The 27913-nt window shown below is 45.4% G+C and overlaps 2 protein-coding genes and 1 non-coding gene across 3 annotated transcripts in view; all 3 read left to right on the forward strand.

Annotated features, from left to right (window-relative positions):
* Positions 1–25872, forward strand: part of LOC144485549 (uncharacterized) — a 59793-nt gene extending 33921 nt beyond the window's left edge. Inside the window, exons 8-11 of the mRNA XM_078203683.1 lie at positions 9358–9786; positions 10060–10228; positions 18422–18548; positions 25842–25872. Coding sequence (XP_078059809.1) covers positions 9358–9786; positions 10060–10228; positions 18422–18548; positions 25842–25872 — 756 coding nt within the window. The remainder of the gene's footprint in view (positions 1–9357; positions 9787–10059; positions 10229–18421; positions 18549–25841) is intronic.
* On the forward strand, positions 8262–8334 carry trnar-acg (transfer RNA arginine (anticodon ACG)). Its single transcript has one exon. It is a non-coding gene; the product is annotated as a tRNA-Arg (tRNA).
* A 571-nt stretch (positions 25873–26443) lies between the features above and the next one.
* Positions 26444–27679, forward strand: LOC144485550 (uncharacterized). Its single transcript, XM_078203684.1, has one exon. It carries the CDS (start codon positions 26444–26446, stop codon positions 27677–27679), a length of 1236 nt encoding a protein of 411 aa, XP_078059810.1.
* Positions 27680–27913: the final 234 nt, after the last annotated feature.

Below are 27913 nucleotides of genomic sequence, written 5' to 3' on the forward strand. Positions count from 1 at the left end.
AGCACAGTGGTTAGCACTGCTGCTTCACAGCTCCAGGGACCTGGGTTCGATTCCTGGCTTGGGTCACTGTCTGTGTGGAGTTGGCACATTCTCCCCGTGTCTGCGTCGGTTTCCTCCCACAGTCCAAAGATGTGTGGGTTAGGTTGATTGGCTATGCTAAAATTGCCCCTTAGTGTCCTGGGATGCATAGATTAGAGGGATTAGCGGGTAAAATATGGAGGGATATGGGGGTAGGGCCTGGGTGAGATTGTGGTCGGTGCAGACTCGAAGGGCCGAATGGCCTCTTTCTGTACTGTAGGGTTTCTATGACTGCAGATTGAATGTGAAGCATTGTAGGACTGGACTATCTTGACCATATTCCTGTGACTGCCCGGAAACTCGTGTCTATTTTAGTTTATAATTGAGGATTTCTGGGAATAAGTTAAATGGGGAAATATTAAGCATAGCCTGGAGGAATTTGGAATAACTGAGAATTTTATCCCCAGATAAAGAACAAAGATTTTGCCGGTGTTTGGGTGTAACGTGTTTGGGATTTTAAATCAACAAAGATGTTGCCTCTAAAATCAGTCCTTGTAAGTTGGCTTAAAAATGGTTAAGTTATAATGAAGGATCTTGGATCTTATTTTAATCAAGGAGTTGTGAGCTTGTAGTGCTCTGTCGCTTTAAGAAGCTATAGCTGCGAGAGAGAATGCTGAGGATTCATTGTTTGAAATTTACGAGCTGTGAGAATCTGTGTGTTTTGTTTGTTTTATGTGGATGTTTGTAGATGTGTTTTATTATTGTTTTGGGCTACATTTGTTAAGGTTTATCTTTCTGGGGAATTAACCTTACCTTGAGTCTTTAATTAAAGGCATTTTTGGAAGTTTAAAAACAGAATCACAAGAACGCTTAAGTAATTAATTTTGGTTATTGTTGTTGTAAAGCACATGTTAAGTTTCTCTGTTTGTGTATGGATGATATTTGTGGATTGAACGCTTCAAGCTTTGAGATTTTCTGTCTGTGATTTAAATCAAACAGATTTTTAAAAAAGGAAGTGTGATCAATAAAACTTTTTTTGTTCAGAAGTTATGAACCTGGAGCCATATTTACTGGCCAGAGACAGGATTCCAGGATATTTTACTAAACATGTGGGAATTTTAATCCGGATACAATTCACCCATGTGAGAATGAGAGTTTTAATTTGTAATGGTTATTTAAAATTTGACACATGTGAAATGATTCTGACCAATCCTGGGTTAAACTTCCTGTCAGGTCCAAAGATTTATTCCTGACGCAAGTAACACAAAGAAAAGGAAAATTCTGGAATTGGATACTGAAGAAAAGAGTTTAAAAAGAGAGAGTATTAAATAGAAATGTTCCCAGACCATGTGGTCATTAGACTAAAACAAAGGAAGGGTGCTGACGTCCATGAGAACTTTTAATCCATCCCATTTCTAACTAAGGGAGTCTATGGACAAAGAAAGCCCAAGAAAGACCCCCCCCAATGGGGGGTCTGGAAAGCATCATGATGGGGGCACCTGTCCATGAGATGATCACAAAGCCCCATAATGCCCAGATACTAATTTTATTGAACCTATAATGTATGTAGTCTATCACCATTCTGATTGGATTGTGTCCAGCTGGGATGGGCTGAGTAACTGGATAAGAATTGATGATATTCTTTGTTGGGTGGAGTTGCACATGGTCAGCCCCTGTGGCTTCTCCCCGCTGGCATAACTCAATAAACTGTTTGTCGATTGAATCAGGCACAACACACTGGGTACATTACCACTTCATCCTTGGGAGTGGCCTGATCGGCCGTGGTCCAGAATAAATGTGTTGAGTATAGGGCTAACGGGAGGACTTTGAATAGTGTGGAGGAGCAGAGGGATCTAGGTGTATGTGTGCATAGATCCCTGAAAGTTGGGAATCAAGTAGATAAGGTTGTTAAGAAGGCATATGGTGTCTTGGCGTTTATTGGTAGGGGGATTGAATTTAGGAGTCGTAGCGTTATGTTGCAACTGTACACAACTCTGGTGCGGCCGCACTTGGAGTACTGTGTGCAGTTCTGGTCCCCACATTACAGGAAGGATGTGGAGGCTTTGGAGAGGGTGCAGAGGAGGTTTACCAGGATGTTGCCTGGTATGGAGGGGAGATCCTATGAGGAGAGGCTGAGGGATTTGGGATTGTTTTCGCTGGAAAGGCGGCGGCTAAGAGGGGATCTTATTGAAACATATAAGATGATTAGAGGTTTAGATAGGGTGGATAGTGATAGCCTTTTTCCTCTGATGGAGAAATCCAGCACGAGGGGGCATGGCTTTAATTGAGGGGGGGTAGTTATAGAACCGATGTCAGGGGTAGGTTCTTTACCCAGAGGGTGGTGAGGGATTGGAATGCCCTGCCAGCATCAGTTGTAAATGCGCCTAGTTTGGGGGCGTTTAAGAGATCCGTAGATAGGTTCATGGACGAAAAGAAATTGGTTTAGGTTGGAGGGTCACAGTTTTTTTTTTAACTGGTCGGTGCAACATCGTGGGCCGAAGGGCCTGTTCTGCGCTGTAATGTTCTATGTTCTATGTTCTAAATGTGGCCTTTGAGGGGGCCTTTCATGAATCACATGTGTTTGGTCGTTGTAAATGTGCATTCAAAATGGTTGGAAGCACAGATCATGAGTAATATTCCAGCTCCTGTGACAATAGAGAAGCTCTGTCAAATTTTCACAAGCCCTGGGTTACCAGATTGGCTTGTTTCAGATAATGACACTGTTAATAAGTGAGGTGTTTCAGGAATTCCTGTAAAGGAATGGTCTACGCTGTGTGCGTACTGCACCGTTTCATCTGGCTACAAATGGTCTGCATGATGTGGAGATGCCGGCGTCGGACTGGGGTAAACACAGTAAGAGTTTTAACAACACCAGGTTAAAGTCCAACAGGTTTATTTCTTCGCAAATGCATTTGTTCGCTCGTGGCATTTGCTAACAAATAAACCTGTTGGACTTTAACCTGGTGTTGTTAAACTTCTTACTGTACAAATGGGCGAGCAGAAAGAGCTGTTCAAACTCTGAAGGAGGGATTGAAGAGAATGGCAGGCGATACTTTAAGAACAAGCTCTCAAGATTTTTGTTCCAGTTTCGCATCACACCACAATCCACAACCGGACACTCTCCTGTGGAATTTTTCGGTAGAAGGTTGAAGTCTCATCTGGATCTGCTTCATCCAGATCTCAGAGCAAAAGTGAGCAGGAGACAAGAGAAGCAGAAGGAGGGACACGACTACCACGCCAAAGAGAGGCAGTTCAAACCGGGTGATCAGGTTTACATCAGAAACTTTGGGAGTAACTAAAGGTGGTTACCGGGAATAATTTTAAACCAAAGTGGTCTTGGGTGGTGAGACTGTAAAACGGAAGAGTTGTTCACAGACACCAAGACCATATTCGCTTGCGGTGTGACCCCGAGTCAGGAACAGTTTCAGAGTCAGCAACCATTACTGAGAACATGGCAGAGGGTCATGCTGCTGTGGATGTTCACCAGGAAATGGTTCCAGCTTTGCCAGTTGACTCTGCTGTGGGAGTGGAAGAGGAATGTTCATGTACAGATTCTCAAACTACCTCTTCACCTCCCATTCCAGAAACACCATTACAAGATTTACCAGTGGTATTGTACAGGTCGCAATGCAACCACAAAGCTCCTGACAGACTTCCGTATTGTTAAAGACATTACTTTGTTGTATTTCTGTCCTGATGGGGGATTGAAATTTAAGGGGAGGAGAAGTGTTACAGAGTGATCTTCTCAACCTCTCTCCCTTCTGAGCACGTGCAGGCTTTGGGCGGGGTTTCAGTCTGCAAGTCCAGGCTGGTTCCAATGCTCCTGTTTCCTTTTGTTTGCCAATGATTTTTAAACTTTGTTATTTATTTATATAAAGAACATCCTGCTTTTAACAATGCATTTGACTACCTTATTTGTGACTGAAGTTCCCACAATTGTAAAGCAGGAGATTAGTTAAATGGACAGCCTGAATTGAGAGACAATTAAAGAATAAATGATTCATTAATACAGATGTTAGGCTGGAAATGTAAATTTGAACACAAAAGTTTATAACGTTTAGAATTATAAAGATATAAAGAATGGTTAAAATGCTGTGAGAATTATAAAATGTTCCCTTCTGAAGCCAACAGAATAGAAAAAACAGATAACAAGACTTGTTAGGATGGCCTGGTGGCACACTGGTTAGCTCTGCTGCCTCACAGTGCCAGGGACCTGGGTTTGATTCCCGGCTTGGGTGACTCTGTGGAGTTTGCACGTTGTTCCCGTGTCTGCCTGGTTTTCTTCCGGGTGCTCTGGTTTCCTCCCACAGTCCGAAAGATGTGCTGGTTAGGTGCATTGACCATGCTAAATTCTCCCTCAGTGTACCCGAACAGATGCCAGAGTGCGGTGACTGGGGGATTTTCCCAGGAACTTCATTTATTAGTGTCACAAGTCGGCTTACATTAACACTGCATTGAAGTTACTCTGAAAACCAGCATGTCTTTCGGACTGTGGGAGGAAACCGGAGCACCCGAAGGAAACCCACGCAGACACGGGGAGAATGTGCATACTGTGACCCAAGCCGGGAGTCGAACCCAGGTCCCTGGCGCTGTGAGGCAGCAGTGCAAACCACTGTGCCCTACAGAGAGGTGTTGGGAGCTGTTGATTTTACAAGTTATCCATGTTTTCGGAGCCATCACTTCATGTCCTGGTCTGAAAAGGATAGAGAGAAATCTGTTCATAAGATCTTGGAGCAGAATTAGGCCATTCGGCCCATCGAATCATTCGATCATGGCTGATATGCTCCTCATCCCTAGTTCCTGCTTCTCCCCATAACATTTCATAAGTTCATACATTCAATTGTTAAAGCTGAGCTTTCTCCTTTTACTGTTAATCGATACTTTCCTTTTTTATCTTTCTGACTTGTTACGTTTTTAATGGTTAATAAACTTCCTGAATTCACCATTTAAAGTATTCTTTCGAGCCACATGGTTAAGTCACTGGAACCTGGTGTGATTTACAGTTATGGAGTTATTGTAAACAAGAGAACCTCATAAGTCTTAGTTCAAATAAATCACCATTCTCACAAATGGAATGCTATCCTTTATTCTGAGAGAAATTGAACATAGAAGTAGATATTCTGCTTCAGTTATACAGGGCGTTGCTGAGACTGCATCTTGAACACCGGGTGCAGTTTTGTCTCCAATTAAACAAAGGATCGTAGGATCCCTGCAGTACAGACAGAGGCCGTTCTGCCTATTGAGTCTGTACCAAACAGCATCCCACCCAGGCCCTATTCCCATAACCCCACACATTTACCCTGCTAATCCCCCTCACACAAGGGTCAATTTATCATGGCCAATCCACCTAACCCGCACATCTTTGGACTGTGGGAGGAAACCGGAGCACCCGGATGAAACCCACACAGACATGGGGAGAACGTGCAAACTCCACACAGACAGTGACCCAGGCTGGAATTGAACCTGGGTCCCTGGTGTTATGATGCAGCAGTGCTAACCACTGTGCTGCCCCATTTTATAAATACCATGGAAGCAGTTCAGAGGAGATTTACTAGATTGATTCCCAATCCAGTAGTGTGAAATGTTAACTCTGTTTCTCTCTCCAGAGATGCTGCCAGACCTGCTGCGTTTTTCCAGTCCTTTCTGTATTTATTTCAGATCTACCTGTAGTGGGGGGAAAAACACTATTTACTATCCAGGATAAAATAAATGTCCTTCATCAGCTTTTGTGGATCATTTCAGTGGCAATGTGCTCTCCCAGGCTCAAAGAGCATTAGCCCACTGGAAGCAAAGTCGTGCGATCGGCCAGTCCAGCAGAAAGAATCTCTCCTACCCTTCCACTTCACCAACTATAAGAATAAACATGGTTCAGTCCTGGATGTGATTAATGGCAGGAATAACAGCAGAATCCAACCTGTCATCACTTGTGAACTTGCTGGTGTGCCCGCAGGCTGGATGACTGAGTGAATCCCTTCCCACACACACAGCAAGTGAATGGTCTCTCCCCAGTGTGAACTCGCTGGTGTATCCGCAGGTGGGATGATGTTCTAAATCTCTTTGAGCAGTGAGAGCAGCTGAACGGTCTCTCCCCAGTGTGAGTGCGCTGGTGAAGCATCAGTTCCCGAGAGCTTTTGAAATCACGCCCACAGTCAGAGCATTTAAACGGTCTCTCATTGGTGTGAGTGAGATTGTGGTTCTGCAGGCTGGATGACTGAGTGAATCCCTTCCCACACACAGAGCAGGTGAACGGTCTCTCCCCAGTGTGAACTCGCTGGTGTATCCGCAGGTGGGATGATGCTCTAAATTTCTTTGCGCAGTGAGAGCAGCTGAACGGTCTCTCCCCAGTGTGAATGCGCTGGTGGATAATCAGTTCCCGAGAGCTTTTGAAACCACTCCCACAGTCAGAGCATTTAAAGGGTCTCTCCTGGCTGTGAGTGACTTTGTGTTTTGACAGGTTAGATAACTGCGTAAATCCTTTCCCACACACAGAGCAGATGAATGGCCTCTCCCCGGTGTGACTGCGTCGATGAATTTCCAGTTTACAGGGGGCTCTGTATCTCTTCCCACAGTCCCCACATTTCCACGGTTTCTCCATGGTGCTGGTGTCCTTGTGACTCTCCAGGTTAAACAATCAGTTAAATCTCACACAGAACACGGGTACAGTCTCTCCCTGCTGTGAATGCTGCGATGTATTTTCAGGCTGTGTAACTGGTTAAAGCTCTTTCCACACTCAGTTCACTGGAACACTCTCACTCGGGTGTATCTGTGCCTTGGTGCTTTTCCAGTCACATTGATATTAAAGACCTGTTTTCGCAGACAGAACAGAGAAACATTTCTCCTTCCAGATTCAAAGGCCGATAATATTCAGGTCCGATGAATTGAGTGAGGGTGTCAGATGCTGATGTGACGTTTGTTTCAATCCTCTGTCTGTCAATCCTCACCTTCTCATATCCTGTAAACGAGTTTGGAAAATTCATCAATGTCAGTGCAGGATAGAAATTCAGAACAGACAATTCTAGTTTCTATGGAACATTCTTTCCTCTCTCATTCCCGAAAAGCTGTAAATCTCCATTCCACACACTCTCCCTCCATTCTCACTCTGCTGTATCTAATATTCACCCTCCCAATTCTCCTGAAGGTGCTGATTGAGGCTGATTGACAGATCCATGCTCACTGCTTCCTCTCCTGGATACAGGGAGCTGAAAATCTCCCTGCAGGCTGCCAGACAGATATTTGTCGAAATTACTGGGCTAACAATGTGTGGAACATACCGACTGGATTCACTTCCTTTCCCTTCAGTTGCTGCAAGTTCCCAATTTCCCCCAGAATGAGAAAAGAAATGGAAAGGGGAGGAAAAGAAAGTGTTTCACTCACAGATGTTGGCCTCTTTTAAGGCTTTGCATTGGCCAGGAATACGAACCCAGGCCTCCCGCGGGACAGGCGAGAATTCTACCACTGAACCACCAATACTCAAGGGAGAGAAAACTGCTCAGTTCTTTCAACCAGTGCTTTCACATGCAAAGAAATGTTGATGATTTGCAGCAGCAAATTCAGTGCTGCTACACACACACAACACTGTTGGAGACAGGAGGAAGATTGAATCTGTCCACTCCCCCATGCCCCGGGGCTGCGCATGTCCAAGGGAGAGAGGAAGCTGCGCATGTGCGGTGGAGTGCCCACCCCTGAGATGTTGACCAATGGGAACTCTGGAGGACCGGAAGGACTCTGGTCCTCCAGCCAATCAGAGCTCCCCCATATGGGCGGCACGGTAGCACAGTGGTTAGCACTGCTGCTTCACAGCTCCAGGGTCCTGGGTTCGATTCCCGGCTCGGGTCACTGTCTGTGTGGAGTTTGCACATTCTCCTCGTGTCTGCGTGGGTTTCCTCCGGGTGCTCCAGTTTCCTCCCACAGTCCAAAGATGTGCGGGTTAGGTTGATTGGCCAGGTTAAAAATTGCCCCTTAGAGTCCTGAGATGTGTAGGTTAGAGGGATTAGTGGGTAAAATGTGTGGGGGTAGGGCCTGGGTGGGATTGTGGTCGGTGCAGACTCGATGGGCCAAATGGCCTCCTTCTGCACTGTAGGGTTTCTATGATTCTATGATTGTCTGAATGCGGAAGTGGACAATGAGCTTGTTCAGCTGCTCATTCCTGCCCAGCAAAGCTGCTGCTGCTCTCTCTCTGAACGAAGATTGAGCTTCAGACAGACTCAAACTTCCTCCTGGCTCTCCAACATCTGTGAGAGTGTGGGTCAGTGGCGCAATGGATAACGCGTCTGACTACGGATCAGAAGATTCCAGGTTCAACTCCTGGCTGGCTCGATGTCAATTTGAAAAATAGTTTGTGAGCTCCTTTTGACCTAAAAGAGGCCAACATCTGTGAGTAAAACACTTTCTTTGCTCCGCTTTTGTGTTTCTTTTGCATTCTGGGGGAAATTGGGGACTTGTTGAATTTTTAACTTCCAGGTCACCACTCGCTGTCTAAACAGAAATCCTCCTCACATTCTTCATGTATCTGTAACCAGATAATACAGTGTATTACACACAGCATTTATGGCCAAATGTAAAACTTTAACGTGGCTGTCAGCTTGAAGATTAATCATGGATCATTTGCACTTCCACAACCCCCTGAGGCAGCGGCTTCCAGGTAATGACCTTTCTGCACCAAAGTAAAATTCTTCCCCACATCCTTCTCCTTCTCCCAATCCAGTTATCCAGTCCCACATATGGCACAGATTTTAATTTCTAGCACGTAGGCCGGACGTTACACGTAGGTTTTCAGATCTCTGTGTCCAGTACAGGAAGTGGTCAGCATGGATCCATTAATCAGCCTGAATCAGCACCTTCAATAGACTTGGGAGGTTGTATACTCAGGAGAGCAGAGTGAGAAATGAGGGAGAGTGTGTGGGATGGAGATTGACAGCTTTTGGGGAATGAGAGAGGAAAGAATGTTCCATAGAAACTAGAATTGTCTGTTCTGAATTTCTATCCTGTACTGACAGTGATGTCTGTTGTAAATTCCTTTCATAGATATCAGGAGATGAGGATTTATAGACAGAAATTTCAAACTAAACACCACATGAAGATTTGACAGAGTCATTCGATTTATCGGGACCTGAATATCATCGACCTTTGAATCTAGAAAAGCAATGTTTGTTTGATCTGTTTGCTTGAGGAGATTTTAAACATCAGTGTGACTGGAACACACCCGAGTGAGAGTGTTCCAGTCCACTGATAGTGGGAAGAGCTTTAACCGGTTACACAGGCTGAAACAACATTGCACCATTTACAGTGAAGAGAGATCGTACACGTGTTCTGTGTGGACAAGGATTCAACTGATCATCAAACCTGGAGAGTCACAAGGACACCCGCATCATGGAGAAACTGTGGAAATGTGACGATTGTGGACAAGGATTCATGTTGCCCTGTGATTTGGAAATTCATCAACGCAGTCACACTCGGGAGAGACCCTTCACTTGCTCAGTGTGTGGGAAGGGATACATTAAGTTCTCCCACCTGCTGAGTCACAATCTCACTCACACCAATGAGAGACCCTTTAAATGCTCTGACTGTGGGAGCGGATTCAAAAGCTCTGGAGAACTGGTGTCCCACCAGCGCACTCACAGTGAGGAGAGACTGTTCAGCTGCTCTCTCTGCACAATGAAATTTAAATGGTCATCCACACTGCGGAGACATCAGCGAGTTCACACCGGGGAGAGACCGTTCAGCTGCTCCATGTGTGGGAAGGGATTCTCTCGGTCCTCCGAACTGCGGGCACACCAACAAATTCACACTGGGGAGAGACCGTTCACCTGCAATGTGTGTGGGAAGGGATTCTTTCGGTCATCCGCCCTGCTGACGCACAAAGTCACTCACACCAATGAGAGACCCTTCAAATGCTCTGACTGTGAGAGTTGCTTCAAAAGTTCTCAGGATCTGATGTCCCACCAGCGCATTCACACTGAGGACAGACCGTTCAGCTGCTCTCACTGCACAAAGAGATTTAGATCATCATCAAACCTGCGGAACCACCAGCGAGTTCACTCCGGGGAGAGACCATTCACTTGCTCTGACTGTGGGAAGGGATTCACGCAGTTATCCGCCCTGCTGACACACCAGCGAGTTCACACCGGAGAGAGGCCATTCACCTGCTCGGTGTGTGGGAAGGGATTCACTAATTTACCCAACCTGCTGAGTCACAAAGTCACTCACACCAGTGAGAGGCCCTTTAAATGCTCGGACTGTGGGAGTGAATTCAAAATTTCTGGGGAACTGGTGTCCCACCAGCGCATTCACACTGAGGACAGACCGTTCAGCTGCTCTCTCTGCACAAAGAGGTTTAAGAGGTCATCCACACTGCAGAGACACCAGCGAGTTCACACCAGGGAGAGACCGTTCATCTGCTCTGTGTGGGAAGGGATTCAGTCAGTCATTCACCCTGCTGACACACCAGCGTCTTCACACTGAGGAGAGACCATTTACCTGCACCGAGTGTGGGAAGGGATTCACTCAGTCATCCACCCTGCTGACTCACCAGCAAGTTCACAGCGGGGAGAGACCGTTCACCTGCTCCGAGTGTGGGAACAGATTCACTCGGTTATCCACCCTGCACAGACACAAAGTCACTCACTCCCAGGAAAGACCCTTTAAATGCTCTGACTGTGGGAGTGGCTTCAAAATTGCTCAGCATCTGATGGACCACCAGCGCATTCACACTGGGGAGAGACCGTTCAGCTGCTCTCACTGCACAAAGAGGTTTGGAAGGACATGCACACTGAGGAGACACCAGCGAGTTCACACTGGGAGAGACCATTCACCTGCTCTGTGTGTGCGGAAGGATTCTCTCGATACCCCAGCTGCTGATGCACAATGTCCCTCACACCCAGGAGAGACCCTTTAAATGCTCTGACTGTGGGAATGGTTTCAAAAGCTCTCAGGAACTGATGATCCACCAGTCCATTCACAGCTGCTGTGTGTGGGAAGAAATTCACCAGTTCATCCCTCCTGCTGAGACACCAGCGAGTTCACAAGTGATGACTGGGGTTGGATTCTGCTGTTATTGCTGCTGTTAATCACATCCAGGACTGAACCATGTTCATTCTGACAGTAGGTGAAGTGGAGGGTCGGAGGGTTTCTTTCTGCTGGACTGGCCGGTCTCACAATTCTGCTTCCAGTGGGTTGATGCTCTTTGAGCCTGGGAGAGCACATTTCCACTGAAATGACCCACACAAACCGACGAAGAACATTTATTTTATCCTGGAGAGTAAATAATGTTTTTCCTACCACTACAGGTAGATCTACAGTAAGTACATTTGTCTCTGTTCCATTGAGTCTACAGCACAGGGCCAGGCCAGTCGGCCCAATTGGTCTGTGTCAGTATTTATGCTCCACATGAGCCTCCACCCACCCCTCTTCATCTCCCCCCATCAGTATATCCTTCTATTCCTTTCTTCCTCATGTATGTATCTAGCTTCTCCTTCAATGCATTCATGATGTTCACCTCAACCACTCGCTGTGATAGTGAGTTCCACATTCTCACCACTCGCTGGTAAAGAGGTTTCTCACTGAACTCCCTGTTGGATTATTGAACCCTTTCATAACCTTAAAGACTTCCATCAGGTCACCCTTCAGTCTTCTCTTTTCTAGAGAAAAGCCGCCCCAGTCTTTCCTGAGGGTTAAATGCTCTCAGTTCTGGGATTATTCTTGTGAATCTTTGTTGCCGCTTCTCCAGTGCCTCTATTTCCTTTTTCTAAATGGAGATCACAAATGTTGACAGTGCTCCCAGTGTAGCCGAACCCTGATTCTAAACAAGTTGAACAGAACCTGTTCAATTCTATTCCTCGAGAATGGAACCCTGTATATGGGCCCTACACTTTAGGAAAGATGTGAAGTCCTTAGAGAGGGTGCAGAGGAGATTTACGAGAATGACTCCAGGGATGAGGGACTTCAGTGAGTTCGAGAGACTGGAACAGCTGAAATTTCTCTCTTTAGATCAGACAGGCATTAGGATTGGGAATGGGGCCAATCAGCCCATTGAGTCCATGCTGGCTCTCTTTAGATCAAACTGTTGCCCTGTTCTCTCTCCGTGTCCCTGCGGATTTATTTCCCTGAAGTTCCCATCCAGTTTCCTTTTGGAAACATTCCATTTTCTCTGCTTCAGCCGCTCGTGGGAAGTAGTCCCAGATATTTACCACTTCAAATGCAAACGAGGAGCAGAGAGCACAAAAGGAGGCCGTGTGACCCATTGTGCCCCTGCTGCCTCTTCAAACATTCTCAGCAACAAGGTCAAGGAAGACATGTTAAATTCTAACATGTGACTGGAGCTTTATTTTTAAAATTAATGTTGGATTCACCTACATGCTTGTGGAAGCTGAATAGCCAGCAGGAATTGTCTGAACTAAGAATTTCTTCTATGAATTTGATCAGTTGGAGGGCATTATATTCTGTCACATCTGGCTCAAGAATAAGGTTGATTGCTCAGTTCGTGTAAGAAGGAAAGTTATTGGCTTGCAGCAAGTGTCTTTTCGAACCAGTATATCTTGTATTAACCTTATTCAGTTGTGGGTCATGGGCGTCGCTGGCTGGCCAACATTTATTGCCCATCCCTAGATGCCCTTGTTCAGAGGGCAGTTGAGAGTCAACCACATTGTACGAACCAAATGTGTTCATTAAATATTACTTTATTTAGAACAAAGAAAGTTACAGCACAGGGACAGGCCCTTTGGCCCTCCAAGCCTGCACCGACCGCACTGCCGGATGAAATTAAAACCCCCTACCCTTCCAGGGACCATATGCCTCTATTCCCATCCTCTTCATGTATTTGTCAAGACGCCCCTTAAAAGTCACTACTGTATCCGCTTCCACTACCTCTCCCGGCAACGAGTCCCAGGCACCCACTACTCTCTGTAAAAAATCTGCCTCATACATCTCCTTTAAACGTTGCCCTTCGCACCTTAAACCTGTTCCCCCAAGTAATTGACTCTTCCACCCTGGGAAAAGGCTTCTGACTATCCACTCTGTCCATGTCCCTCATAATCTTGTAGACTTCTATCAGGTCGCCGCTCAACCTCCGTTGTTCCAGTGAGAACAAACAAAGTTTCTCCAACCTCTCCTCATAGCTAATGCCCTCCATACCAGGCAACATCCTGGTAAATCTTTTCTGTACCCTCTCCAAAGCCTCCACATCCTTCTGATAGTGTGGCGACCAGAATTGAACACTCGATTCCAAGTGTGGCCTAACTAAGCTTCTATAACGCTGCAACATGACTTGCCAATTATTAAACTCAATGCCCCGGCCGATGAAGGCAAGCATGCCGTATGCCTTCTTGACTCCTTCTCCACCTGCATTGCAACTTTCAGTGACCTGTGTACTTGTACACCCAGATCCCTTTGTCTATCAATACTCTTAAGCATTCTGCCATTTACTGTATATTTCCTATCTGTATTAGACCTTCCAAAATGCATTACCTCACATTTGTCCGGATTAAACTCCATCTGCCATTTCTCCACCCAAGTCTCCAACTGATCTATATCCTGCTGTATCCTCTGATGGTCCTCATCGCTATCCCCAAATCCACCAACCTTTGTGTCGTCTGCAAACTTACTAATCAAACCAGTTACATTTTCCTCCAAATCATTTATATGTATTATAAACAGCAAAGGTCCCAGCACTGATCCCTGAGGAATGCCACTTGTCACAGCCCTCCATTCAGAAACGCACCACCCTCTGTCTTCTTTGACCGAGTCAGTTTTGTATCCACCTTGCCAGCTCAACTCTGATCCCATGCGACTTCTTCTGCACCAGTCTACCATGAGGGACCTTGTCAAAGGCCTGACTGAAGTCCATGTAGACAACATCCACTGCCCTACCCTCATCAATCATCTTCGTCACTTCCCCAAAAACTCGACCAAGTTTGTGAGACACGACCTCCCCTTCACAAAACCATGTTGCCTTTCACGAATACATCCACTTATTTCCAAGTGGGAATAAATCCTGTCTCGAAGAATCCTCTCCAATAATTTCCCTATTGCTGATGTATGGCTCACCGGCCTGTAATTACCTGGATTATTCTTGCTCCCCTTCTTAAACAAAGAAACAACATTGGCTATTCTCCAATCCTCTGGGGCCTCCCCTGTCGCCAGTAAGGATAGAAAGATTTCTCTCAAGACCCCAGCAATTTCTTCACTTGCCTCTCTCAGTATTCTGGGGTATATCCCATCAGGCCCTGGGGACTTGTCTACCTTAATGTTTCTCAAGAACCCCAATACCTCCTCCTTTTTGATCTCAACATGACTCAAACTATCTACACATCCTTTCCCAGACTCATCATCCACCAAGTCCTTCTCTTTGGTGAATACTGACGCAAAGTACTCATTTAATACCTCACTCATTTCCTCTGGCTCCGCGCATAGATTCCCTCCCTTGTCCTTGAGTGGGCCAACCCTCACCCTGGCTACCCTCTTGCTCTTTATATATGTATAAAAAGCCTTGGGATTTTCCTTAATCCTGCTGGCCAATGCTTTTTCGTGACCCCTTTTAGCCCTCCTTACTCCTTGCTGAAGTTTCTTTCTACTTTCCTTGTATTCCACACTTGCTTTGTGTGTTCCCAGCCTCCTAGCTTTGACAAATGTTTCGTTTTTCTCTTTGACGAGGCTCACAATATCTCTCGTTATCCAAGGTTCCCAAAACTTGCCATACTTATCCTTCATCCTTACAGGAATGTGCCAGTCCTGAATCCCTATCAGCTTACACTTGAAAGCCTCCCACATGCCAGATGTTGATTTGCCCTCAAACATCTGCCCCATCTGGTAGCTATTTATTAGCTACCAGTCATTAACAGATGAGAAAGTCATGAGCCTTAATTGGGTTATAGTTAATCAATGAATAATGAATCAGTAGTTCTAATAAAAGATTGAGTTTTATTTGCTGTAAGAGTTTAATTGCTGTGTATGTAAAGAATGTGCAATGAGGATAAATGTACTGGCGAGAGAGACCTTCAAGCTCTGATTAGCCTCAACATTTGAAACTGTGAGAATAAGGGATTGTATAGAATCAGATAAAGGGATAGTATGAACCAGTTCTATTGTATTCCTGTCTAAGATAATAAGAGAAGGTGGTGTCAGTAATTGAGGATCCAGTTAAATTAATCTTGTGATCAAATTGACCAATTGTCATGATTCAACAGGCCCAACTCTGACGTGAGGTAATGGTCACTTTGTGGATAAAAGTAGAGGTTCTGAAGGTCTTCCTTGCGAGCCAAATACTGAAAACTCCCGAGGCTGAGTTCTAAGGAAATTACTGTCAGAGAAGGAGCCAGACTCCCGAGTTCCACAATAATTCCTGTGAAAGGAGCCAGAGAGGGTTACGCTTCTATGGACCAATCACCCACACAAAGTTGTAAAAGTCAATATCTTAAAGTTGTTCAGTAAAACTTTTTCATTCAATAAACTTCTTTTAAAATTTACTATCCAGAGAATTCTGCCTTTACCACAAAGAGGGCAGGGAACAGGCTACAGATGAATTAAAGAGAAACCATTTGGGTCTAGAACGTTGTGAACATCCTTTTACTCTGGTTGTCTTTGATCCTCAAGTCATTTTCTGTTTGTTTTTAACCAAGTTCTGTTTCATTAATAAACTTTCATCAGTAAAGGTGTTTGATTTTTCTGGACTTTTCCTGCTGAGATTGATGCACTTTCGGGAAAGTGGGTGAGAGGGGTTGGCAGGCTCTTTAACAGAAAGTGAGTCCCTCTAAGGTAATTGGCAAAGGGGCCAGAGGGGGAGATGAGATTTTATTTTATTTTTTGACACAGTGAGTTGTTCTGATCTGCCTGAAAACAGATTAAATAGAATCTTTCCAAAGGGTAAAGACTTGAAAGGGAAGAATTTGCAGGGCTGTGGGGACAGATCAGAGTGGTAGGATGAATCAGACAGTCCTTTCAAAGAGATAGCAGGGGCACGATGGGCTGAATGGACTCCTCCTGCAGCCTGTCAATCTCAGCCTCCGGCTTTTGTGCAGGTTAGAAGGGACAGATTTCAGTGCAGCCTCTTCCCTGTATGTGTATTTAAAGAGACAGGTTTCTCTTTAGCTCTGAGTGACTGATATAACAATTGGTTGGAGGCCCATTTCCTAGTCAGTCCTCCAGCACCTTCCTGTCTCTCTATTAGTGCCACGCCCAGGGCAGTTTCCCAACTGGGGCACAGGCCCCGTTATTCTCAGCTAAATTCAGCCCTCAGCTCCGTCACCTGGCTGTCATTGACACGAGCAACAGAGAGACAGAAAGGTGTCCCAGGCTCAAATGGGAAATCAAAACTCGGGGCTTTAAATGAACTGTTAGGATCTCTGTAACGATCAACAATTAAAAAAAAAGAATTCTAAGCCCAGTGAGTAAATTAAAGAATCACACGACAAAACTTCAAGTTTCTGGCGTTTATTCCAACAAACTGGAAGCAACAATGAGGGGATTTTCACAGTACCTTCATCGCAGTCTGAATGTAAGTCTACTTGTGACACTAATAAATAAACTTTAAAACACTGACCCACACAGGCTCCTGGTTAAACAACTCAATTTAAAACATTGCATTTTTTTTTTGCAAATCCTTCCATGACATTATCGTTCCCTATTTCCAGTCACACAGATGTTTGAATCTTTTTCTACAGACACACTTACAATCTGGTTCTGATGAATGGAGTGACTCTGTCAGGTTGTGATCTGATGTCTCGTTTGAGCTTCCCTTTAAATTTTGTCATCAAATTTCCTGTAAAAAAGATCATCACTGTCAGTCAAGAATAGAAATTAAGTGAGAAACATTTCTCTTGGGTTGAGTTTTCTGTGTGTAAATCCTCCCCTTCTAACTCCCTGTAAAAGGAGTTTCCAAAGTCCATCCCTGTCAGTCCAGGAGAGAAATTCACAACATTCTCTCCTCCTGCTGACAGGGAGCACCGCGCATGCGCACTATTGCCCATCGCCCCGAGAAAGATGGCCTCCATTAACTCGGGGCCTCCAACTCAGGCATCTGCGGTCGCGGCCCCGAATGGTAGGAACGCGGCACTGAGCAGTTATTATTCGGGTTCTCCTGTCTCCACTGGATGCTTATGAAGCTTCCCCATCCACCCCGCCGCCTCCATTACCCTCCAGAATAAGCCGTTTCCCTGGAAACCCGGAGCCGATATAACCGCCTTGCTGCTACTGCGGCAGCAACATCCACTGCGCATGCACTTTGGATCTACAGTACGCATGCGCAACGTTTGCTGTCAGGATAGATCATATTCTGATTCACTGTGAATGCTGGGTAAGATAGCCACCATTGAAGTATGTTATTGCATTAAAAAAAATATGTTTTGTGATTCAATTACAACTGAAGCCAAAGCACCAAGGTATAAAATGAAAATAACTAATACAGCAGCTAATGTCAACAGGCACCACAGCTCTGTCCTGAGTTTAATTAATAGCGGAACAAACGTCCACACCTGAAGATGAACTCCTTGGCATGTCAGCTGGTGTAACGAACTGATTGATTTACCATCCACCCCCTCTCCACACACACACACACACACACACGGACTTGACAATAAGAATGAACTCATAGTTGATCAAATCCTTTGAACTTTTAAATATGTTAACAGAGGGGAAACTGAATAAATCCATTTACACACATAACATATCTGAATGGTCTCTTTCTGGTGTGGCTGTGCTACTGTAAATAGGATAACTGACCACTTACATTCCAGAACTGACTGGGTCAGCACTGCCCTATTTCCAAGACCAACATTTAGGGACAGCAAAGTGGTTAGCACTGCTGTCTCACAGCGCCTGGGACCTGGGTTCTATTCCCAGCTTGGGTCACTGTCTGTGTGGAGTTTGCACATTCTCCCCATGTCTGCGTGGGTTTCATCTGGGTGCTCTGGTTTGCTCCCACACTTCAAAGATATGCGGGTTAAGTGGATTGGCCATACTAAAAATTGTCAGGGGGTCTAGCTAGGGTTAATGCATGGGATTATGGAGATAGGGCGTGGGTGGGATTGTGGTTGGTCCAGACTCGATGGGCTGAATGGCCTTCTTCTGCACTGTAGAATTCTATGATCCTTGAAAAGGTACGAAATCAACTGCATTACTGCAAATAGTTTTATTTCCAAAACTGTATGAGAATTCCCACCTGACTCTATTGATTCAAGGAAACTTTGTTAATTTTTAAAATGTCCATGAATACTGCAGAGGCTTCTGCAACTCTTCCGATGTTGTTGTTTGTTAACTCAGATTTTTCAGAAAGAGAATTGAACAATCGTTTGAAAGGAGAAATAATGTACGTTTTTATGAAATATTAGGACTAATTGTATAACTGTTTGAAAATAAGCTAACACAGACATGATGTGTCTCCTCATGAGCTGTTATTTCACGATTCTATTGTTAGATCAATGTCTCTCCAACATTCCAAAATATCCAGTCCGAATTCTATCTCTGCAAATCAAGGTCACGAACTACAGCATGACGACACAGTTTGAAATACTCTGCAGTCCCTTTGAGATGCTGACCGTGACGTGTGTCTGTAGTGTACTGATTATCATTCACCTCACACGATGAAAGATCCACAGTTGAAAGTGAGAGGGGGAAAGTTTAAAAGAGATGTAAGGGGGAAGTTTTCCAAGAGTGGTAAATTTGTGGAACTCGCTGCCCCACAGCATGGTGGAGTCTGAATCGGTGAATGGTTTCAAGAAGGAGATAGATATATTTCTGACACAAAAAGGGATGAAAGATATGGGGAACAAGTGGGGGGATCGATTTGAGACCAGGGAGAGATCAGCCATGATCTGATTGAATCGCGGAGCAGGCTCTGAGGGCTGAAATTTACCTACTTCTGTTCCTATAAATACAAGTTAAGTTAGAGTTTATTAGTCACAAGTAGGCTAACATTAACAATGCAGTGAAGTTACTGTGAAAATCCCCTAGTTATTACTGTATCACAGCAGCTCGTTTGCACAATGTGACTGAACCATCACATCAATACTTGGAGTAAATGACTGGGCTGAGATCTGGCTTGGGTAAAATCATGAGGGTCACTTATCATCACAGAATCTGAGAAATTTACAGCACAGGATGCCATTCAGCCCATCATGCCTGTGCCAGGTGAAAATGAGCTGTCCAGTTTCGTCCCACTTTCCAGGTGTAGGTTGATGGCCCTATAGGACACAGCATGTCAAGTCCATACCTGAATACCTCTTGCATATGAACATTTCTGTCTCCACCACCCTTTCAGAGAGTCAGTTTGATTCCCCACCACCCTCTGGGTGAAAACATCTCCACGTTTTTCTAATCCTTCTGCCAATTTCTTTACCTCTCTGCCCCTTAGTTCTTGACATCTCTGTTAAGGAACTAGGACCTTCTGAGCCACACTCTCTGGCTAACCACCCCCTAACTAGAATGGTGCTGAGTACTCTAGCTCTGATCTCGCTAGTGTTTTTAGTAGTTCCAGGATAACCGCTCTCTCACCTTCCATTGATTCAGTATAATGGAAACTGGGAGTTGCAACCTGTCAGCATTTGAAAGATATTCATAAATGATTGGAGGATTTCTTACAGTTGGGATCTTTCTCTGTTCTGTCCACTCGATGAGTGAGATAAGACTTTCTCCTGTGAATATCCAGCTGGAGTTTGGGCCCTGATGTGTTTCCTTGTTCATCTTGTTGACTCTAAATATTGAATCTTGTGGTTTCAGACACCAGCTAATCAAACTCCCAACAAAAGATTGTCTTTTACTGATTGTATTAATAGCACTGCAATAATAGACAGAGTATAGTTACCCCATCCAGAGAACAGGGAGAATGTTGTTTTCTGTGGATCATCTCCTGACAGGAGAGTCCGATGTGGGATCGACACGGACATCCACAGAACTGGCAGTTCATGATGTTGCTGTTAATGCCCAAGGGGGATGGGGGGAGCTCTGCGACTCCGCTCCACCTCTGGTCTTGCTCTGCCACCGCTCCACTTCTGATCTTCCTCTCGATAACTCGGATGTTGAGAGTTTGGTGATGATGGTCCTTTAAACTGAACCAAATTTCAGTTCTGCCTCCACATGTGCCGGTCACCACAATGTTTTCCCCAGGGAGATGGTCCGCAGTGCAGAGGTTTGTGAGGATATATTTTACGGGGTCCGTGTGTCATTTGTATTGACCACCTTGATGTTGTTTGTCCTGAGACAGTCTCCCATCGGGAAACTTCAACACATTGGACTTGGTCTCTTGAAATAAGTCATGAATATGGATTGTTAATAAACTCCTGTCCTGCTTCTTACTGCCGACCTGAAAAGGACACATCAATCCCTTCTCTTTGTCCTTTAACAACTCCTTTACCAATGCTAATATTTCACCCCCAGTGACCTGAGCCCTTATCCTGTGCAACAACCTTGTGTATGGCACCTTATCAAATGGTTTTTAGAAATTCAATCAATGCAATATTCTCTGGTTCCCCTTTATCGAACCTGTTAGTTACATCCTCAACAAATTCTACTAGATTTGTCAAATTCTTTCATAAACCAATGTTGACTTTGTCCAATCATGTTCTAATTTTCTAATTGTATTGTTATCACTTCCTTAATGATAGATTCCAATATTTTCCTCCAAGTCCTGCAGTTTAAGTTGAAACAGCTCAGCTTTTGTTTTTAGCTTCACACACAGACCCAAACTTCCTCCTCTGGCCAACATTTATGAGAAAAACACTTTCTCCACCCCCCCCCCCCCCCCGCCTCCCCCCTCCCCCCACCCCCTTCTGGGAAATACAGAGAGTTGTGGGATTCTGGAACTGGAATTAGAGCTGGAGGATAATCCAGGGTAATGATTTTGGGATAAAGCAAAATCCTGCAAATGCTGGAATTCTGAATGAAACAGGCCTGCTGAGTTTATCCAGTATTTTCTGTTTTTATTATAATGATTTTGGGACCTGGGTTTGAATCCCACCACGTTTCAGTAAAAATATTGATGCAACATGAATCAATTATTGTAAAAACACATCTGGTTCTCTAATGCCCTTTAAGGAAGGAAATCTGCCGCCCTGATCCAGTCTAACCGACATGTGACTGGATTCACAAACAATTCAAGGGCTGACTGGGTAAACAGGGAATGTCACCATCAGAAAAACAGAGCCCCCTGGAGGGCAGAAGGGTTCGGACAGGTTATGGAGAAGGTTAAAACTGTCATCATTGAGAACAACACAGACTTCAATGGAACAACTGGTTCCAAACACAATCTCTTGTAGTTAGTGTGGCAGGGTGTGGTGAATCAGGTTTAAAAAGAGTCAAATTATATGTGGTTTCTGGTTTGGACAACCACATTTAAATCTGGGACTCAGATGAGGATATGAATTGGTGTTCGGTGGTAAGATCTAAATCTGTGTATTATGCCAGGAAGCCTTAAGCCCAGAGTGAGAATATTTCAGAACCAGGATTCAAAATACATGGCTGTGGAGGGTGAATTCACCCTCAAAAGGGCCGTGGAAATTCTGTCATGGGTGGAACTACTGGAAGAAAAATCACCCTGTACATGGGAGAGACAGAAACTGTGAGGACCATCTCCTCCAATCACAGATTCTGTCTCTCCTGATGTTACTACATCTGCAGAGACAAAGTCTCAAATTGGAGGAACAGCTTTGCCACGTATTTTGAGAAAGGAGGTTCGCTGACCCAGCAGACAGTCTGTGATGTGTGGAGGAGTTGTGTCTTCCTGCTATAAAACTAGTTTCATATCAATGTGAACCTCAAAAGGAATGGTCCAACCATTGACAACGCAGAGCTTTCCCCATTTTGCTGAACATTATTTTTATATATCTCAGTAGGAGGGGTGTACAGCTCAGGAATTTGAGTAACTAGGTATTCGGAACTCACCTACCAATCACTTGGGTCATCACATAGAAATTGAGATACATTCATCCAGGTTCATATTGTAAACTGCTTTTATTTGCAGTTTACCGCTCACAGACAACATACAGAATCCCCGGTCAGAGCTGATCTCAGCTGGTGTAGTGAGGTTATTGATGGGTTATTAATGTAAATCCACACACAATGAAGATGAGAATCGGGTGAGTTTTTTCCTGCTCCAGGGTCTGATCCAATAAACAGTCTGCCCCGATTCAGTTACCTTGTGTCAAATAGTCCTCTAGTCGATTTCCAAAATCTCATTTATTTTAAAAATAAATTAACAAAAAAATCTTATTTATAGATTATAATTGAAAAGATTTAATATACACACAGTCTTCGGTATTTGTGCTATCTTATCTAAAGAAGCAAACTCAAAAGATATTCAACACACACACAGAAGGTAATGTTACTATGTGACTACATCACTAAATGAAGGAGTTACTGAGAATGGAAAAGGGTCCCCTGGAAACCAAAAAATAGCCCTTAAAATCAAAGAGGAGCTCTCGAGAAAATCCCAACAAAAGCATTGAAAAGAAATACTTTGAACCCTACAGATGGATCTTTCAGATACTGAATTGTAGATTTTGAACCAAGAATCAATTTAGAATTGAAGCAAAAGTTCATAATTTTATTCCAAACAGGTTCCTGCTGAGAGTTCTTCAGTTAAGAGGGAAGATCACTGGTGGTGCTTTTAAAAAGTGACATTGCAACCCTGAAAATCGGTGACATCTCCAGAATATTAAATTCCAGCTAGTTACAGGGTTTGTTAACATCAGCAGCAATAAAATATTGTCAGACTATCAATACTGAACAGCAGCAACAGCAGAATCCAACACATGCAGTCACTTATGAACTTGCTGATGTCTCAGGAGTCATTGTGACTGAGTGAATCCCTTCCCACACACGGAGCAAGTGAATGGCCTCTCCACTGTGTGAACTCACTGGTGAGCAGAGAGTTTGGATGACCGATTCAATCCCTTCCCACACACGGAGCATGTGAATGGTCTTTCTGCAGTGTGAGTGCGTCGGTGAGCAGTGAGGTTGGATGACTGCCTGAAATTCTTTCCACAGTCAGTGCAGCTGAATGGCTTCTCTTCAGTGTGAATTTTCTGGTGTCTCAGCAGGGTGGGTAAAACTGTGAATCCCTTTCCACACACAAAGCAAGTAAACGGTCTCTCCCCAGTGTGAATTCGCTGGTGTGCAATGAGGGAGGATGCCTGTCTGAAACTCCGTCCACAGTCAGTGCAGCTGATTGGTTTGTCCTCAATGTGAACTCGCTGATCTGACAGCAAGTGCGATGACCTCGTGAATCACGGTGGCATGGTAGCGGTAGTGGTTCGCACTGCTGCTTCACAGCTCCAGGGACCTGGGTTTGATTCCCGGCTTGGGTCACTGTCTGTGTGGAGTTTGCACATTCTCCTCGTGTCTGCGTGAGTTTCCTCCGGGTGCTCCGGTTTCCTCCCACAGCCCAAAGATGTGCAGGTTAGGTTGATTGGCTATGCTAAAATTGCCCTTAGTGTCCTGAGATGCGTTGGTTAGAGGGATTAGTGGGTAAATATGTAGGGATATGGGGGTAGGGCCTGGGTGGGATTGTGGTCGGTGCAGACTCGATGGGCCAAATGGCCTCTTTCTGCACTGTAGGGTTTCTATGGTTCTATGGGATCCCTTTCCACAGTCGGAGCAGGTGAATGGCCTCTCCCCAGTATGAACTCGCTGGAGTGACAGCAGGTGGAATGACTGAGTGAATCCCTTCCCACACACGGAGCAGATGAATGGTCTCTCCCCGGTGTGAGTGCGTTGGTGCACAGTGAGTGCTGAAGAATGCCTGAACCTCTTCCCACAGGGGATGCAGATGAATGGCTTTTCCTCAGTGTGAATTCTCTGGTGAGACCAAAGGCCAGATGACTGAATGAATCCCTCCCCACAGACAGAACAGGTGAACGGTCTCTCCCCAGTGTGACTGCGCCAATGGTTTTCCAGCAGGGAAGGGTAACTGAATCCTTTCCCACAGTCCCCACATTTCCATGGTTTCTCCATGGTGCTGGCATCCTTGTGTCTCTCCAGGTTGGATGATCAGTTGAAGCCTCGTCCACACACAGAACACGCGTATAGTTTCTCCTCGCTGTGAATGGTGTGATGTTTTTTCAGGCTTCGTAACTGGTTAAAGCTCTTTCCACAGTTAGTTCACTGGAACACTCTCACTTGGGTGCGTGTGTGTATGTCTTGGCTTTTCCAGTCACACTGATGTTTGAAATCTTCTCCTCCAGGCAGAACAGACAAACATTTCTCCTTCCACGTTCAAAGTCTGAGGATATTCAGGTCCTAATGAATCGAGACTGTCTGATTTTGATGTGATGTTTCCTCACCTCACCTTTAAAGGAATTTACAAAAGTCATCACTGTCAATCCAGATAGAAATTCTGAACAGACAATTCTTGTTTTTCTGGAACATTTCTTCCTCTCTCGTTCCCCCAAATCTGTAAATCCCTGTCCCACACTCTCCCTCTTCCCTGGGCTGAAATCCAAACCCATCTCACCATCTCTTTCCTCCACTCCCAGTTTTCTCCCTCCCTCTCCTCTGTCTGGGTTCAGTTCTCCAGCTCCTGTCTGCAGACTGACAATAAAACCAATGGGTCTTATTGGGGGTGTTGGGGCCTCCAGCGGGTGTTTGTGAATCCTCCCCGCCCACCTCCCAGGGTTTCCTTCCTTCCCAGAGATCAGAGTCCTCATTGATTTGAGGCCAAAGTGTAACCTGTTATTTATTGTCCCCCTCCCCCATCCTCTGATGTGAACCATCCTCCAGTGGCTGAGCCAGGATGGGGCCGTTAACCTGGGCCTGTTCCCGGGAGGGAGGGAGGGAGAAGCCCCGCAGCTGCAAACCAGGGAGCTGACAATGATTCTGAAGGGTTTGCGGATCCACAAAGTGTTTCCAAATCCTCCCAGCCACCGCCTAACGCTGACTCCGCTTCTCCGGGACAAACAAGCGCCAAGGACAGCAATGACACTGCGCATGCTCCACATCACAATGCCCGGGCACTGATTGACAGCAGCTCCGGACCAATCGAAAGAGGGGCGGGGCTGGAGGACCGAGCGGGAGCGGCGGGTCCTCCAACCAATCGGAGTGAATGAGGGGCGGGGCCGGGCTGTGACTGAAGCATGCGCACTGAGGGTAATGGCGATGGAGAGCGGATTAATTTTCAGCTGCAGAATTGGTAAGACGGATGATGGCGGAATGGAGGGAGCGAGAGATCGGGCCGGAGGTGGAGAGGCTTCTTAAACAAATTGTGTCACCGCCAAACCCCAAAACAAACCCAATCTGTTTCCATTCACATCGAGAGCGAGAACAGCTCCTCGTGATCGGCTTGTGTTAACGGCCGTCCACTTTATTGGGGGCAATGTGCAGTCACAGGGAGGCACGGCCGCCATGTTTGTAGGGGGCAATGTTGTCAATGAGTGGGAGGAGCTTGTTCCCCATTGTTCAGAATGGAGACAACTTGTCCATCAAACTGCATCAACCCTCTGAGTCCCAATGTCTTATTGATGAGGCAGAGCGGTGGCAGAGAAGGAAAGAAAGGGAAATAAATCCTGTTTTCCAGATCCCACTACCGCATGGGACTTCTTGTGCCATGTGTCCAAAGATATGCGACTCAGTTGGCAGAAACTCACAACCCTGAGTCAACGTCATCCTCGAATTGTGGGGCTGCTGACAATGACAACTGCCACCGTGCTGGAGGGAGCATGAGTTCATAAGATATAGGAGCAGAATTAGGCCATTCGGCCCATCGAGTCCGCTCCGCCATTCAATCATGGCTGATATGCTCCTCATCCCCATTTTCCGATGGATTCGGCAAACTAAAACAAGAGAAATGTTTGTCTCTTCATTTCTATCCTTGACTAATACTGTTGACTTTTGCAAAACTTTCACAGGAGCTTCGAAGAAGATTTGCAGAAGATTTGAAACAAGTATCACATAAAAATCATACATTGTCGCTTGATATTATCATCTTTGAGTGTGAACATTGAGCTCTATGTCATAACCACTCACTGTGTAAACTTTCTTCCCAGAATCATAGAATCCTACAGTGCAGAAGGAGGCCATTCAGCCCATTGAGCTTGCACCGACCACAATCTCACCCCAGACCCTATCCCCATACCCCCACATATTTACCCTGCTAATCCCCTGTCACTAGGGTCAATTTAGCATGGCCAATCCAGCTAACCCGCACATCTTCGGACTGTGGGAGGAAATCGGAGAACCCACAGGAAACCCACGCAGACACGGGGAGAATGTGCAAACTCCACACATACAGTGACGTGAGGCTGGAATTGAACCTGCGTCCCTGGCCCTGTGAGGCAGCAGTGCTAACCACTGTGCCATCGTACCAGCCCTGCCATTCCCTTGTAGATATTGCTCAAAATTTAAAATTAGAAGGGGAGGATTGTGGTCAAGAAACTTAAACCAAAGATCACATTAGGATCTGATGTCCTCTCCCACTTCATCTCAACCTGACTAGCATAGAATTTTGAATATGGAAAGAAAAAGCACTGTTCACAGTGGGGAGAAACTGTACACATGTTCTGTGTGTGGACAAGGCTTCAGCCAATCATCCGGCCTGTTAAAACATAAATGCAGTCACGACAGGGAGAAACCGTGGAAATGTGGAGACTGTGAGAAGGGATTCAATCACCCATCTGACCTGGAAACTCATCGACGCAGTCACACCGGAGAGAGACCATTCACATGCTCTGTGTGTAGGAAAGGATTCACCCAGTCATCCCACCTGCTGAGACACCAGCGAGTTCACACTGACGAGAGACCTTTTAAATGCTCAAACTGTGGGAAGTGCTGTAAAGGTTTTGGCGATCTGATGTCCCATCAACGTGTTCACACTGACGGGAGACCTTTTAAATGCTCAGATTGTGTAAAGTGCTATAAAAGTTCTGGGGAACTAATGCGTCACCAACGTGTCCATACTGAGGAGAAACCTTTTAAGTGCCTGGACTGTGGGAAGTGCTATAAAGGTTCTGGGGAACTGATGTCCCATCAACGTGTTCACACTGATGAGAGACCTTTTAAATGTCCAGACTGTGGGAAATGCTATAAAAGTTCTGGGGAACTGATGCACCATCAACGTGTTCACACTGATGAGAGACCATTCAGGTGCTCTCACTGTGGGACTGGGTTCAGGAAATCATCAGGCCTCACTGAACACCAGCGGATTCACACTGGGGAGAGACCGTTCATTTGCATTAAATGTGGTAAGGGATTCACGCAGTCATCAACCTTGCTAAGACACCAGCTAGTTCACACTGAAGAGAGACCTTTTAAATGTACAGACTGTGGGAAATGCTATAAAAGTTCTGGGGAACTGATGCTCCATCAACGTGTTCACACTGATGAGAGACCGTTCAGGTGCTCTTACTGCGGGACTGGGTTCAAGCAATCATCTCAACTCTCTAAACACCAGAGGATTCACACTGGGGAGAGGCCATTCATCTGCACTGAATGTGGGAAGGGGTTCACTCAGTCATCCAGTCTGCTGACACACCAGCGAGTTCACAGTGAGGAAAAAAATAAATGCACAGACTACAGGAAGTGCCATAAAATTTCTGGGAACATCCCACCTCATTTCAAACCAGCGAGTTCACACTGGGGAGAGACCCTCCACTTGCATCATGTGTGGGAAGGAATTCACTCAGTCATCCAACCTACTGAGACACTACCAAGTTCACAAGTGACTCCAGGAGTTGGATTTTGCTGTTAGTCACATCCAGACACCATGTTCCTTGGGATCTGTTTTCTGCTGGTGGTAATATGCTACAGGCCAGTTAGAGGTGTTAATATGCTGGATAGAGATAAAATAAATCAGCGTTGTGTCAAACTCTGTGTGTTGAATCTTTTTAATATCGCAAACACAAGTTAGTTCCTTTGAAGGACCATCTCCGCTGTCTCCTCCATCCTCACCTCCAACAAGTGTGAGGAGCTCATGGAGCTTATT

This window comes from Mustelus asterias, unplaced genomic scaffold (assembly GCF_964213995.1).
Source record: "Mustelus asterias unplaced genomic scaffold, sMusAst1.hap1.1 HAP1_SCAFFOLD_198, whole genome shotgun sequence".
NCBI classification, from domain to species: domain Eukaryota; kingdom Metazoa; phylum Chordata; class Chondrichthyes; order Carcharhiniformes; family Triakidae; genus Mustelus; species Mustelus asterias.